At 39.8% G+C, this 12,072-nt stretch overlaps 2 protein-coding genes across 2 annotated transcripts in view; both read left to right on the top strand.

Annotated features, from left to right (window-relative positions):
- The first annotated feature begins 5,806 nt into the window (after positions 1 to 5,806).
- LOC146168303 (uncharacterized) lies at positions 5,807 to 10,025 on the top strand. Its single transcript, XM_083386251.1, is given in 4 exon segments — positions 5,807 to 6,113; positions 6,437 to 7,910; positions 8,102 to 9,006; positions 9,181 to 10,025. Coding segments are annotated over 4 exon segments (3,531 nt in total).
- Positions 10,026 to 10,109: 84 nt separating this feature from the next.
- Positions 10,110 to 12,072, top strand: part of LOC146168302 (uncharacterized) — a 30,649-nt gene continuing 28,686 nt past the window's right edge. Inside the window, exon 1 of the mRNA XM_083386250.1 lies at positions 10,110 to 10,269. Within this exon, the coding sequence (XP_083242376.1) occupies positions 10,110 to 10,269 (160 nt within the window). The remainder of the gene's footprint in view (positions 10,270 to 12,072) is intronic.

Genomic DNA, 12,072 nt, shown 5'->3' with positions numbered 1-12,072 from the left:
TCATATTAATTTACAATGTTACATATAAAACTTTTTTCTCAATAGTGCTGAGCAGGTTTTTTTTAAGGTTTGGTTTGGGTGACCGCTAAGTAAGTTTAAGAGACCGCAAGTGTTTCATTTAAATACCAAAAAGAAGTCCAAAATTTGGGAAACCGTTGGAGAAATTTACACCTTAAAAAAAACACTGGTGCTGAGATTATTTACTGGGTGTAGAAAGGGTAACTCATTAAATAAGGGCATTGAAGATTTAAAGTTATCACCAGGCTGTATCTTGCTGGTGTAGGTCTATGTAACTTAAGTAAGAGCTGTTTATAACTGATATATATATATATATTAGGGTTCCTCTTTTTCCCCGATTTTTTCACTCCCGGGGAAACGGGATTGAAAAATAAAAATTCCCGGGAATCTCGACGTAATTTTTGTGTCCTAATTACGCCATTATGATGTTTAAAATTACTTTATATTAGCTCTAAACATTTAATTAAGCTCATTTATGTTCTGTAGTATTGCTTCTGCAATCTTACAAGACCTTCTCGTATTAAAGGCTGGACTCTTATTTGCTTTTATTTAGAAAACACGCGCATGCAGGGCGCATTTTTATCGGTAAAATAAATTTAATTAGGATTTTTTCGCTGGTAAGCGCAAATAAAGCAACTCAGGCAACGACTTTAATAGGTTTGGTAATATTTTTTTCTTTATATTAGTCAAAAATGACATTTTTTTAAGTTTTGCTTTGTAGCTGAATACCCGGGATTGTAAAAAAAATTTCCCGGGATTCGGGATCGTTATTTCGCGGGAAATCCCGGGAATTTCCCGTCGAAACATTCCCGGAGAGGAACCCTAATATATATACCTTTTTTATATTTCTGTCTTTCAAATTTTCTTTTCAATTTTCTGTCTTTGCAACTTCAATATAATCAACTTGCTAAAATTTTTTCTGTCTTTTTATGTCAAATAGTGTGCTCTGAGCCTCTTGTGTGAGAATAATTGTTGGTACAGTTCAAGTTTGATAAAGATAGCTATTTTATTCGGCATTTGAAACTCTTCAACAACGGTGGTTGCAAACACAAAGAATAAGTAGTTTTTGTAATACAACAACGTGTTTAGGATCCTTACAAATTATCCAATATTAGACAGTAGCTTGGAAATATATTGCATATTGAATGCACAGTGTTAGTGAGACTGAAACACACAAGCTATACACAGTGTGGTAAATTTGTGCCGTGTACCTTATTTTATGCTATTTATGTTATTCATTTTTTATGTTTATTTGTGCCGATGTTGTGTTGCAAGTCATATTTACCTCAAAGTTAATAAAATCCTAGTAATTCCTAACTCACCACAATTTTGTTAACTGATTTTTTAACATTAACCTTGCTCTTTGCCCAATACCATGGAAGATGGAACGACTGATAAGTCCAGCCCGCCTGGAAATCCTAATAACCCAGAGGCCATTAAAGTGTATAAGCATTGGTGGCGATCATTTGATGGTTTAATACGAGCCATTCATAAAACAAAAAATAGCTGTATGAGTGGAACCAGCCAAGGAACAGGTGGTGTTATTACTTTCTCATGAGAAAAATTATATATTCTTTGTGTTGCAGGTAATGTTTATTGAATACACAGTTAATAAATGTCTAGTTATCCCTCTGAGGTCAACACACACAGCAATCTTTAAATTGGTGCAGTTCTGTACAAATAGGTCTTTGTCAAATAGAGCAAGTACCTAAAATCCGGCGCTCAACAACTTGGTAGAATTCTTGACCCACTCAAACGCTAACCCTAAGCAAAATAATAAGGGTTAATTTAATAATTGTTTAAACGCTGGAGAAAAAGCAAACTCGGGTGGCAAAAGATAATTTCTTGTCCAGGGCATATAGGATTGTTACGTCATACATTAATTTATTGGGACCTAAAGCGTTTATGTAATTATTAAATCAACACACAATATTTGAGTTAGGGTGCTGTTTGGGTTCGTGTGGGTTAAGTATTATTAAACTTAATCTTCTTATGCAGATTTGTTAACTCAAATTAGTGCATTGTCAAAGACCTCAAGGTCTAAAAGTCATACTTCACGAACCTTTAGATGCACTAATAACTGATATTTTTCGCAATATAAACCCCCAGAGGTAAGATTCTAAACTAGCGCCGATTCTAGACCAGGGCAGAGAAGTATATTTTAAATGGTTAAATAACATGAAAAAACATCTCTAAAATGCAGCTACATAATAATACCTGAATTTGGCAAATCTACAACTATCCAAGCCCTAGTCAGCAAAAAAAATCGCCAAAATAAAAATACTTACGTGTCATTTAAAAAAAAATCACCACCGTCTTAAGACTGGTTTATAATTTTCAAATTTTGAAGAAAAAATTATTAGTCTAAAAAAAATAATATTCAATAATAATATTAGCCTTAAAATCAAATTAAAGATGTCATCTGACGTAAAAACCATAGAATACTAGTATTCTATGTTGAAACTAGATTTGTTTCAGTAGCGCAGGAATAAACCTTTCCAGCGATGCCTCGCTTGGTATAAATTTGTTGGGGAGTATGGTTAAATCAATACCTGTACGAAGCCTTGGTTTGATTCGGAAAAAACTGATATTAATATTCATAACATATCGCGACAATTTTTTCCTAGTATGCTCATTATAAGTTTTTTAAATTTCATATTTATCTATTAATAGTCACAATATCGCGATTTTTTATCTCCCAAAACCGACCAGAATGGGCACACAATAATTTTCATCCCAGGATGAAAGTAAGAAACCAAAAACATTGCATAGGCATCGATCTCACCTTTTCAGCAATGCCTCGCTTAGTAATAGGGAGTATGGGTTTTATCCGGCAAAAACCGATATTTATATTGGAACATAATGGTTGGAGGTTGTAGTAAGACGTAATAAGAATATCAAAGTCCATACAGAAGTAGGTACCATTTTGAACGTTTCGAATATCTCTTTATTCATTTTCAACATCAATGAAATGTTGAAAATGAATAAAGAGATATTCGAAACGTTCAAAATGATACCTACTACTTCTGTATGGGCTTTGATATTCTGATATTTATATTCATAATAACGCGATAATTTTCGAAGTCCCTACTATGCTCGATATAAATCAAAATCGAACGAAACTTTTACACGTTGATTTTGAAAGGCTTTGTTTGTCAAAGAAAAAAAAATGTAAAAACTATCAAAGTTTTTTAAATTTTATATTAATTTGTTAAAAGCTCAATATCGCGAATTGTCATCCCAAAAATATGTATGTTTGCATTTTTCCCGAATTTGAATGTATACAGTTGAACTTGAGCTAGGTCAATAATGAACACACCGCAAGAAAGAGACAACCCCCCTATATGCATGGTGCGACGCGGAATTTAAACGTACCATATTTTAAAAAAATATTCGTCACTAGGTGGCAGCACAAAAACTCCGGTCGAATCTTGGGTTAGCCTTACTCTATTGCAAAACATAAGTATAAGTGCCAAGTGCGATTAGCACTTGAAAAAAAAACGATCGCCTTACATACAAAATTGTATTGACGTGCACCACAATAATTCGGCTTCTCGCCCGAATTTAAAATTAGGTAGTTGCACTTTGTAGGTCTACCCTATGATGAACACATCGCCAAAAAGAGACAACTCTATTTTTGTCCCAATATGGCTAAAACAAAAGTCCTTCGATCGACAAAGCCACGTAACTGGCCAAACGCATATTCGATTCTAAAAATACCGAATTGTTGACAATATTGCGAATTTCAAAACATGCGTTAACTTTAAACGGATGTTCGTATGAGCCGGCGAGGCCTGACTCAGTGAGAAATGGTGTCTTTGCAAAATCTTGCTAGATCGGCATTTGATGTTTTTTACAGAAAAATTTCCATGACGAAATATTAAAACGGTGATACAGCGATAAAACAAAAAAATCTCTGTGATAAATAACAATTAACGAAGTGGCTGCTATAAATACTCCCATGCTAGATTTTGGACCAGCTTGCATATTTAAAGCTGGTTATTTGTTTTTGTGAAATGTGTGTGGACACGTGGACGCGAAAATTGTTCGATCACATAACGCATTTGCGCAATTGTTTTTAGTCAGATTCATGATTCCTCGAGAAAGTTTTCTCTTTGGTGCCTGAACTGGCAACCGAGGACTTTGATGTCAGCGTTCGCTGAGTTGCTCGAAATTGTTGTGTGCTTGACACACCATTGCATTGCTGTGGATTGAGCTTTTCAGGCAATCTGTGCGGCAGCAGGGGAATTCCCTGTTCGGTGCGTTGCAATTCTGACGTCACCGGAAAGCCGTTGATTTTGTGCGCTGCGTTTGGATCTCTTCGCTTGTCCAACGTTTGTTTGTTTTCTGAAAAATGCAAAATATTTTGCGGAGATGTGTGTTCAAAATGTCGTGGGAGCATTTTTATTGCAGCACTTCAAACTTAGGTTATTAACATTTTGGTTATAGTTTCATATATTTATATTTATACATATAGGCGCTTTAGAATATTTTTAAAGTTTGAGACAATTAATTACTGCAATTTGTAATTACTCACGTAACATCTTTTGCGATTCAATACAAAATTAAATTCTATTGATTTTCAACATTGAGCAACATTTCCTTAAAAATTTGCATTTTTTTAGTTTGCACAATTCGTTCAATGTAAGTTTTAAAATAACGACGCATCACAAAAACATACGCTTTGAAATTGCTGCTTTTTCGCTATTAATTTTAACAAAGGCAGGTAATGGGCTTATCCCTAATTCGTGTTTATAGACTTACACGATTAACAATTAACGAAATGGCTGCTATAGTCCTCTTTTCTCAACAAAAGTTAATGGTCCTCCGAGGACGCTCAAAAATGCCCAAATGTCCTCTTTTTTCGAATTTTGAGTTAGTTGCTTCTACTTTCAACAATACTTTTTGGCGAGACGTTGTATTTATTTCCAAAAAAATTACTGTAGCCATGCTGAATTGCTGGTTTAAAGGTTTTCTAACAAAATGCCCGCCAGCCCTATATCTTCTTGATTATTATTGCAAACATTGCGACAGAAAAATTGCAACCGAACCTCACATGTAATGTTACGTCACCACGTCACCCGCCAAGTTTTGCTTGCTTAAAAATTGCTAATTATCTTACAGCAATAACGCCTATTACGTCACACGGTGTTGTTTACTGCTGCTAATGCTACTGTTAGTATTTTTTATTTGTGAACTACTTGTGTTGCTGGCTGGCAGGTTGGTAATTGTAACTCGTTTATTTAAATAAGACTGTTGAAAATGTTAACGCCGATAATTAAGCGACTGTTCCTATAATAGTTCGGTAAGTTAATTGTTAGATTGTTGACCGTGACGTACTGTCTTATTGGTTACTGATTTCGTTTGCATTTAGAAACCGCATTTGTTGGACGAATTAAAGAACGACGATTGGCTTCTTGTCTCAAAGGCGAGTTTTACTACTTAGGACAGTAAACAGGCTACTACGTATTAGGAACTCGGCGCCTTAACATTGTTTCGAACTTTTGGAAACTTGGAAGACTGCGATTTGGATACCGTTGATGATGGAAAGCCCCGCAGCATCTACGTCAGATCCAAACGCGGAACTTAACATCTCGTGTTGCATGTACAAGTTGCAGCAGAGTTGGTTACATGCTGAAAAACTTATGTCAAATCCCTTGAATGCAGAAAAAAAAAGGTTTATTTAAATCAGGTAGATAAAGAGTTTCAATCAGTTCAACAATCGTACTTTGAACTGGAAAAGCAGTCCCCAGAAATTGCTGTCAACCGAGAATTAAACATTAAGGCAATGCAGCAATTTTCCCAAAGGGTTGATAAATGGTTTCAAAGAGTTCCCATCCGTAGCAACACGTCACGAGATGACGATATTGTAAGTTCTGTGTCAACCACAAGTTCAGTCCGTAATCAGCGAATTGCCGTCCGTGTCTCCGTTGAGAGGGCAAAGATCCTACAACGTCAAGCAGCTGTTCGTATAGCAGAAGCGCAGTTGGAGGCTGAACGAGCTCGTGAAAAGGCGGAACTAGAGCAAAGAGAAGCAAATCGTGCTCTAGAATTAGCCGAGGCTGTTTCTCGTGCGTGGGACGAGGCGTCGATGAGTGAGAATTACGTTTCTAATATACCCTCACATAGCAATATGATGACTTCCGCACCCCATTTGCAGCAAAGAAACATTACCTATAATTATGACGTCCCTATACCTCTTGAGAATCCAGTTTCTACCTTGTCAAACTATGGTGGGCCAGTGACAACCCAGCCAGCTTTGCCAAATGATTTTTCACCCATGTTACAGTTTTCTCCCCACAGTACGATTCAGCAAGCACAACCGTTAGGCCCACAAAGTTATTCCAGAATTGTAACTCAGGTACCACAGCCTGTAACTATTACCCCAGCTCATCGTTCCCAAGCTCAAATCAATTAGTTACCCTTTCTAACACAACCAATGTCCCAAGGGCCACCCAGCCAACCTTATTCGCGTCACCTGTTGCCCATACCGCACCGACTGTTATACCGCCTCCCCAGTTTACACCTTCTGTCTCACAACCGCAATGCCATGACGAATTTCTGCAACAGCGCATAGTTCTACCACAACCCGCAGTAAAAATGTTTAACGGCGACCCGCTTTTATACTGGTTCGTTAGTGCAATTGAATCACATCTCCACCCTTGGACAAACTCCGAAGAATCGCGACTCGTATGCCTTTTACAGTACTGTGAACCTGTAATTGCTAACAAACTCGAGATTTACAACAAGGACAAATTTGGAGGATACACGAGGGCACGCCAGAGGTTGCACTACGACTATGGGCAGCCACATATCATAGCGAATGCATGTGAAAACCATTTAAAACGCTGTCAAACAGTTAAACCCGACAACGCTGAAAGTTTGGCCGAATTTGCCCATTTGTTGGAAATGTGTCGCTGTTCGTTAGAAGAAATCCAATAATTCGCCAGCCTCAACTCATTCGATACAATGAGGCAAATAATATATAAGTTACCACACTCCTTGCAAGTTAAGTGGGTAGAAAACTCAATGAAGGTTCTTGAGGACACAGGGCGCCAAGCTGAATTTTCTGAATTCGTTGAATTTGTTCTTTACCGTTCGCGTGTTGCAAACAGCCTGTATGGACGAGAAGTTGTGTTTCGGAAGTGTAAGAATGAGCCTCGGAAGAACTGTCGCACTGCTGCCTACAATGTGACAGCAACCGAAGAAGTGTCAGCGCAATTACATTGCCCTGCTTGTAAAAACGACCACCTTCCCGCCGACTGCTATCTGTTCAATAACATGTCTGTAAGGGAGCGCCGAAAGTTAATTGGATTAAATAATTTATGCTTTAAATGCCTGACATCCGGTCACAGATGTACCAGTTGTCCATACCCAGCCGTATGTGGAGTGGAAGGTTGCGTTGGAAAATTTCACCACACACTTCTGCATGATCCTTCATGGACCCGAAAACCGAACCGAGAACCCCCGCCCCAATTGAGAACAGAAGAACACGAGCAATCTACTACGATGACGGTGAATCAGTCTTGTGGAGTGTACGTTAAGGTTGTGCCAGTAAAGGTCCGATGCGGCCAAAGGGAGGTATGTACCTATGCATTTTTGGATGATGGGTCAACCTCGACGTTTTGTGAAAGAAAATTAATTAATCAACTCGGAATTCAAGGCAAAAAAATGGGGATGTTCTTAAATACTTTAACCGATCGTGACAAGCAATACGATACGACAGCCGTTTCCCTATCGATAACCTCGCTAACTGGTGGCCAGGAAATAAAGCTGCATCACTGTTTATCTGTGGATGAGATTCCGGTCCAACCAAACAAGATTCCTAATCAAGCAAGTTTAAACAAGCTACCACATCTGCTAGATCTGAACTTTCCACAAGTTGAACATGGGTCAGTGACGCTTTTGATTGGGGCAGATGTCCCGGAAGCATTTCGGTTCGAAAGCGTTCGAACGGAAGTGGAAACGAACCGGACGCTGTAAAGACACCATTCGGATGGACACTGTTTGGTCCTGAACTAAATGAATTTCATTGTGGAAAATTGAGGTGCAATACAAGAGTAGCACGTGTTATGTTCCAAAGAGAAATTGATTGTCTGTGGAAGAGCGATTTCGGTGATGGAACTTCGGTGCTTGACATGCCAACATCCAGAGAAGACAGGATCGCACACCAAATTATGCAAACATCTGTAAAACATGTTGATGGGCACTTTCAAAATCCGTTACCGTGGCGCTTCCAGACACCAAAGCTGCCAAGTAGTCGCGTGATGGCCGAAAGGCGCTTGCACAGCCTAAGAAAACGACTCTCCTCCAATAAAGACATGAGCACGAAATACACCGAAACTATAATGAATTACATTAGTGAAGGGTATGCTGAGCAAATACCAGAAGAGGAACTTGAGACTGAAAACCCTACGTGGTATCTACCACATCATGCCGTTTTTAACCAACATAAACCAGATAAGCTCCGCGTGGTTTTTGACTGCGCCGCAAAAAGCAAAGGAATTTCTTTAAATGACGCAAAAATGCAAGGGCCTGACCTTGCAAACAACCTAGTCGGTGTGTTGACTCGATTCCGGGCGGAACAAATTGCTTTAGTGGCTGACATCGAGTCAATGTTTCATCAAGTGTTCGTGGAGCCCCGCGACCGTGACGCCTTAAGGTTCCTTTGGTGGCCTAATGGTAACTTGGACCTGCAGCCTATTCCGCACCGAATGCGGGTTCATTTGTTTAGCGCGACGTCTTCGCCGAGTTGTGCTGCGTTTGCCCTAAAACAAACCGCCAACGAATTTGGAAGTGACTTTTCTCCCGCCGTGACTAACATTGTGAACCGTAATTTTTACGTCGACGATTGCCTGGTATCTACTTTGTCTGAAGCGACTGCTGTTGCCGTTTCAAGGCAACTTCGTGCTCTCTTGCAAAGAGGCGGATTCCGTTTGACGAAATGGCTTTCCAATAGCCCGCGCGTTTTGAAAGAGATTCCCGAAGGTGATAGAGCCAAGATGGCAACTACTCATCATTTAAATGAAGGGACGCACCAACGAATTCTTTGAGTTTATTGGAACGTTAAGAACGACGAATTTGGGTTCAACGTTGATTTACCGACAAGGCCGATCACGAGAAGAGGAATTCTTTCGACTGTCAGTTCGCTTTACGACCCAGTCGGGTTTCTTGCACCTGTCGTTTTAGAAGCCAAGCTGCTGCTTCAAGGCTTGTGCAAACAGCAGTTGGGATGGGACGAACCTATATCTGAACAAGACGCCAAACAGTGGCACAGATGGGTTGCAAGCTTACCTCTGTTGAATCACGTTTCGATTTCTCGTTGCTTTAAGCCGACTTCTTCTTGTGAACCTCTAAAATACGAATTGCATCATTTCGCCGATGCATCTAAAAAAGCCTATGGAGATGTGTCCTACCTGCGCGCGACCGATAACCGAGGTGTCGTCAGCTGCCACTTTCTGATAGGAAAATCTCGACTGGCACCTTTAAATACAAAAACTATTCCGAGGCTAGAATTGACTGCTGCCGTGCTCACTGTCAAGCTGGACCATTTAATGAGAAAGGAGTTGGACATTCCGATTGTGAGCTCCACCTTCTGGAGCGACTCTACGGCAGGACTACAGACCATCTTCAACGCAAAGAAACGTTTTCCTGTTTTTGTTGCGAACCGACTGAGCGACGCATCGAGCTGGAGGTATGTCCCGACAGAGCTGAATCCTGCCGACGAAGCCTCCCGTTGCTTAACTGCTACACAGCTGGCTACAAGCGGCCAGTGGCTCAATCGTCCCACCTTTCTTCGTCAGCCTGTAGAAAAGTGGCCCCAACAAATAGTTGAATGTCCTGAGATACCAACTGATCTAAAGCCTTTAAACGAAACGGCAGCAAAGTCATTTACGACGGCAGCAATAATGAAGGCTGCTACTGACAAACTGATTGATCATTTCTCATCTTCACATCGGCTACTGAAAGCAGTGTCCTGGTTAACTCGATTCAAAACATATCTGTGACGACACTTAAATCAAGATGCGCCCGCTTCTGTTCGGCGAGGAGGTGGCGACAAATTCAATTCCTATCTGATGGGTTTTGGAGACATGGCGGCGCGAATACCTTCCAGTGATCGCGACGCGCTCCAAGTTGCACGACAAGAAAAGGAATCTAAAAAGGACGACATCGTGCTGCTATACGATGAAAATCATGGACGCTGTCGATGGCCGATTGCAAGGGTAATCGAAGCTATTCCTGACGCCGCTGGCGATGTTCGAAAGGTCCGAGTACGGACGAGCTCCGGGGAACTCCAAAGACCAATCGCGAAATTGTGTCTAATTGTCGAAGCTGACGATAGAAGCGAGACCCAGCCTTGATGAGAAGCTCGCTTTCGCCAGCATCATGCGAAACCGAGACACTAAGTTTCCGACTAAATTGCATGTGACTATGCTGTCAAAATGTGTCTCCCAGTTCCCACATTTGGGGGGAGTGTTACGTCAACCGCCAAGTTTTGCTTGCTTAAAAATTGCTAATTATCTTACAACAGTAACGCCTATTACGTCACACGGTGTTGTTTACTGCTGCTAATGCTACAGTTAGTATTTTATATTTGTGAACTACTTGTGTTGCTGGCTGGTTGGTAATTATAACTCGTTTATTTAAATAAGACCGTTGAAAATGTAAACGCCGATAATTAATCGACTGTTCCTATAGTAGTTCGTTAAGTTAATTGTTAGACTGTTGACCGTGGCGTACTGTCTTATTGGTTCGCGAGCTCTACTTTAATATTTAAATTTTTTGCAGTTTGGTGTGGCACCACTGCTACAGCTGAACAAGCTCTGTTTCTGCCAACTTTAACATTGAAACTGCAACAAATTTTCGCGAATTTTCTACTTTTGTTGACTTTTTTTGCATAAATTATCTTTGAGTGCCATTGGATGTTTTCTGTTTATTAGTAATACACATATCATCGAAGGTATAAGGGCGCTGGTCTAGAATCCTACCACAACGTTGAAATAAATATTAAGCAATGCACAATATGTGGGTTAGGGTGTATGTTAGTGTTTGGGTGTGGATAGGTCAATTAATATTGTTTAACGGTATTACTGGACTCACCCAAACCCAAACGCTTACCGGCTCCCTCACCCAAATAATGTTCGTTGTGGTAGGATTCTAGACGAGCGCCGGTATAAGTATAACGGCCCTATTTAATTACAGTTTTGCTAACTTATAGATAAACCATAAAAGTTATCCCTTTTCAGAACTACTGAAAAAAGGTTAAGAAGCACAATCTAAAGTGACTCACTATTTTTGTAAACTCAGGAGACGAAGTTGCAGCTGCCGAAGCCACCGTGGCATTTCCTACAATGAAGCAGCATTATAGCTATAAATCTAACGACTGCACCTCTTTTACTGGACGGCAAAAATTTCCTCTTTTTGCGTGCTGAAAATATGGTAGCCCTTGTCTAGCGGAACTCTTGACGTAACATATGCTATAAAATATTTGTCACTAGGTAGCAGTACACAAACTGCGGTCCAGTTTTGGGGAAGCCTTACTTTATTGCAAAAACTTCACAACAATTTCGTGTGATATCCGGTCGTAGTTTTTCCATCAAAATTACCCCAAAAATTCGACTCTGTAAAGGAGGGCTGATGGGCTAGGCACTCATACTTAGGTTTTTGCAATAGAGTAAAGGCTACCCCGAGACTTGGCCGGAGTTTCTGTGCAGTCAATTAGTGACAATTTTTTTATAGTATTGGATACTTTAAGAGTTCCGCTAGACGTCGCAGCATGCATATAGGGGTTTTCTTTTCTCTCGCTGTACAGACGAGGGAATTGTCTCTTTATGGCGGTGTGTTTATTGTTAGGGTAAACCTAACAAAAAAAGTGCCACTACATAACTTTAAATTCGGGCAAAATGCAAACATAAAGCCAACGACCATTAACCTGCGATAAACCCCTTTTTACCACCATATTATAAGAGCGGTCTATATTTTTCAAGTTTAAAAATAAATATTTAAAAAATATTAATATCCAATAGTGATATTCGCAATAAACATCAAAATAAA

The sequence above is a fragment of the Ascidiella aspersa genome, chromosome 1, assembly GCF_963924565.1.
Source record: "Ascidiella aspersa chromosome 1, kaAscAspe10.2, whole genome shotgun sequence".
Classification (NCBI taxonomy): Eukaryota; Metazoa; Chordata; class Ascidiacea; order Phlebobranchia; family Ascidiidae; genus Ascidiella; species Ascidiella aspersa.
Note: the sequence above shows the minus strand (reverse complement) of the source record. Positions and strands in the feature narration are given on the sequence as shown.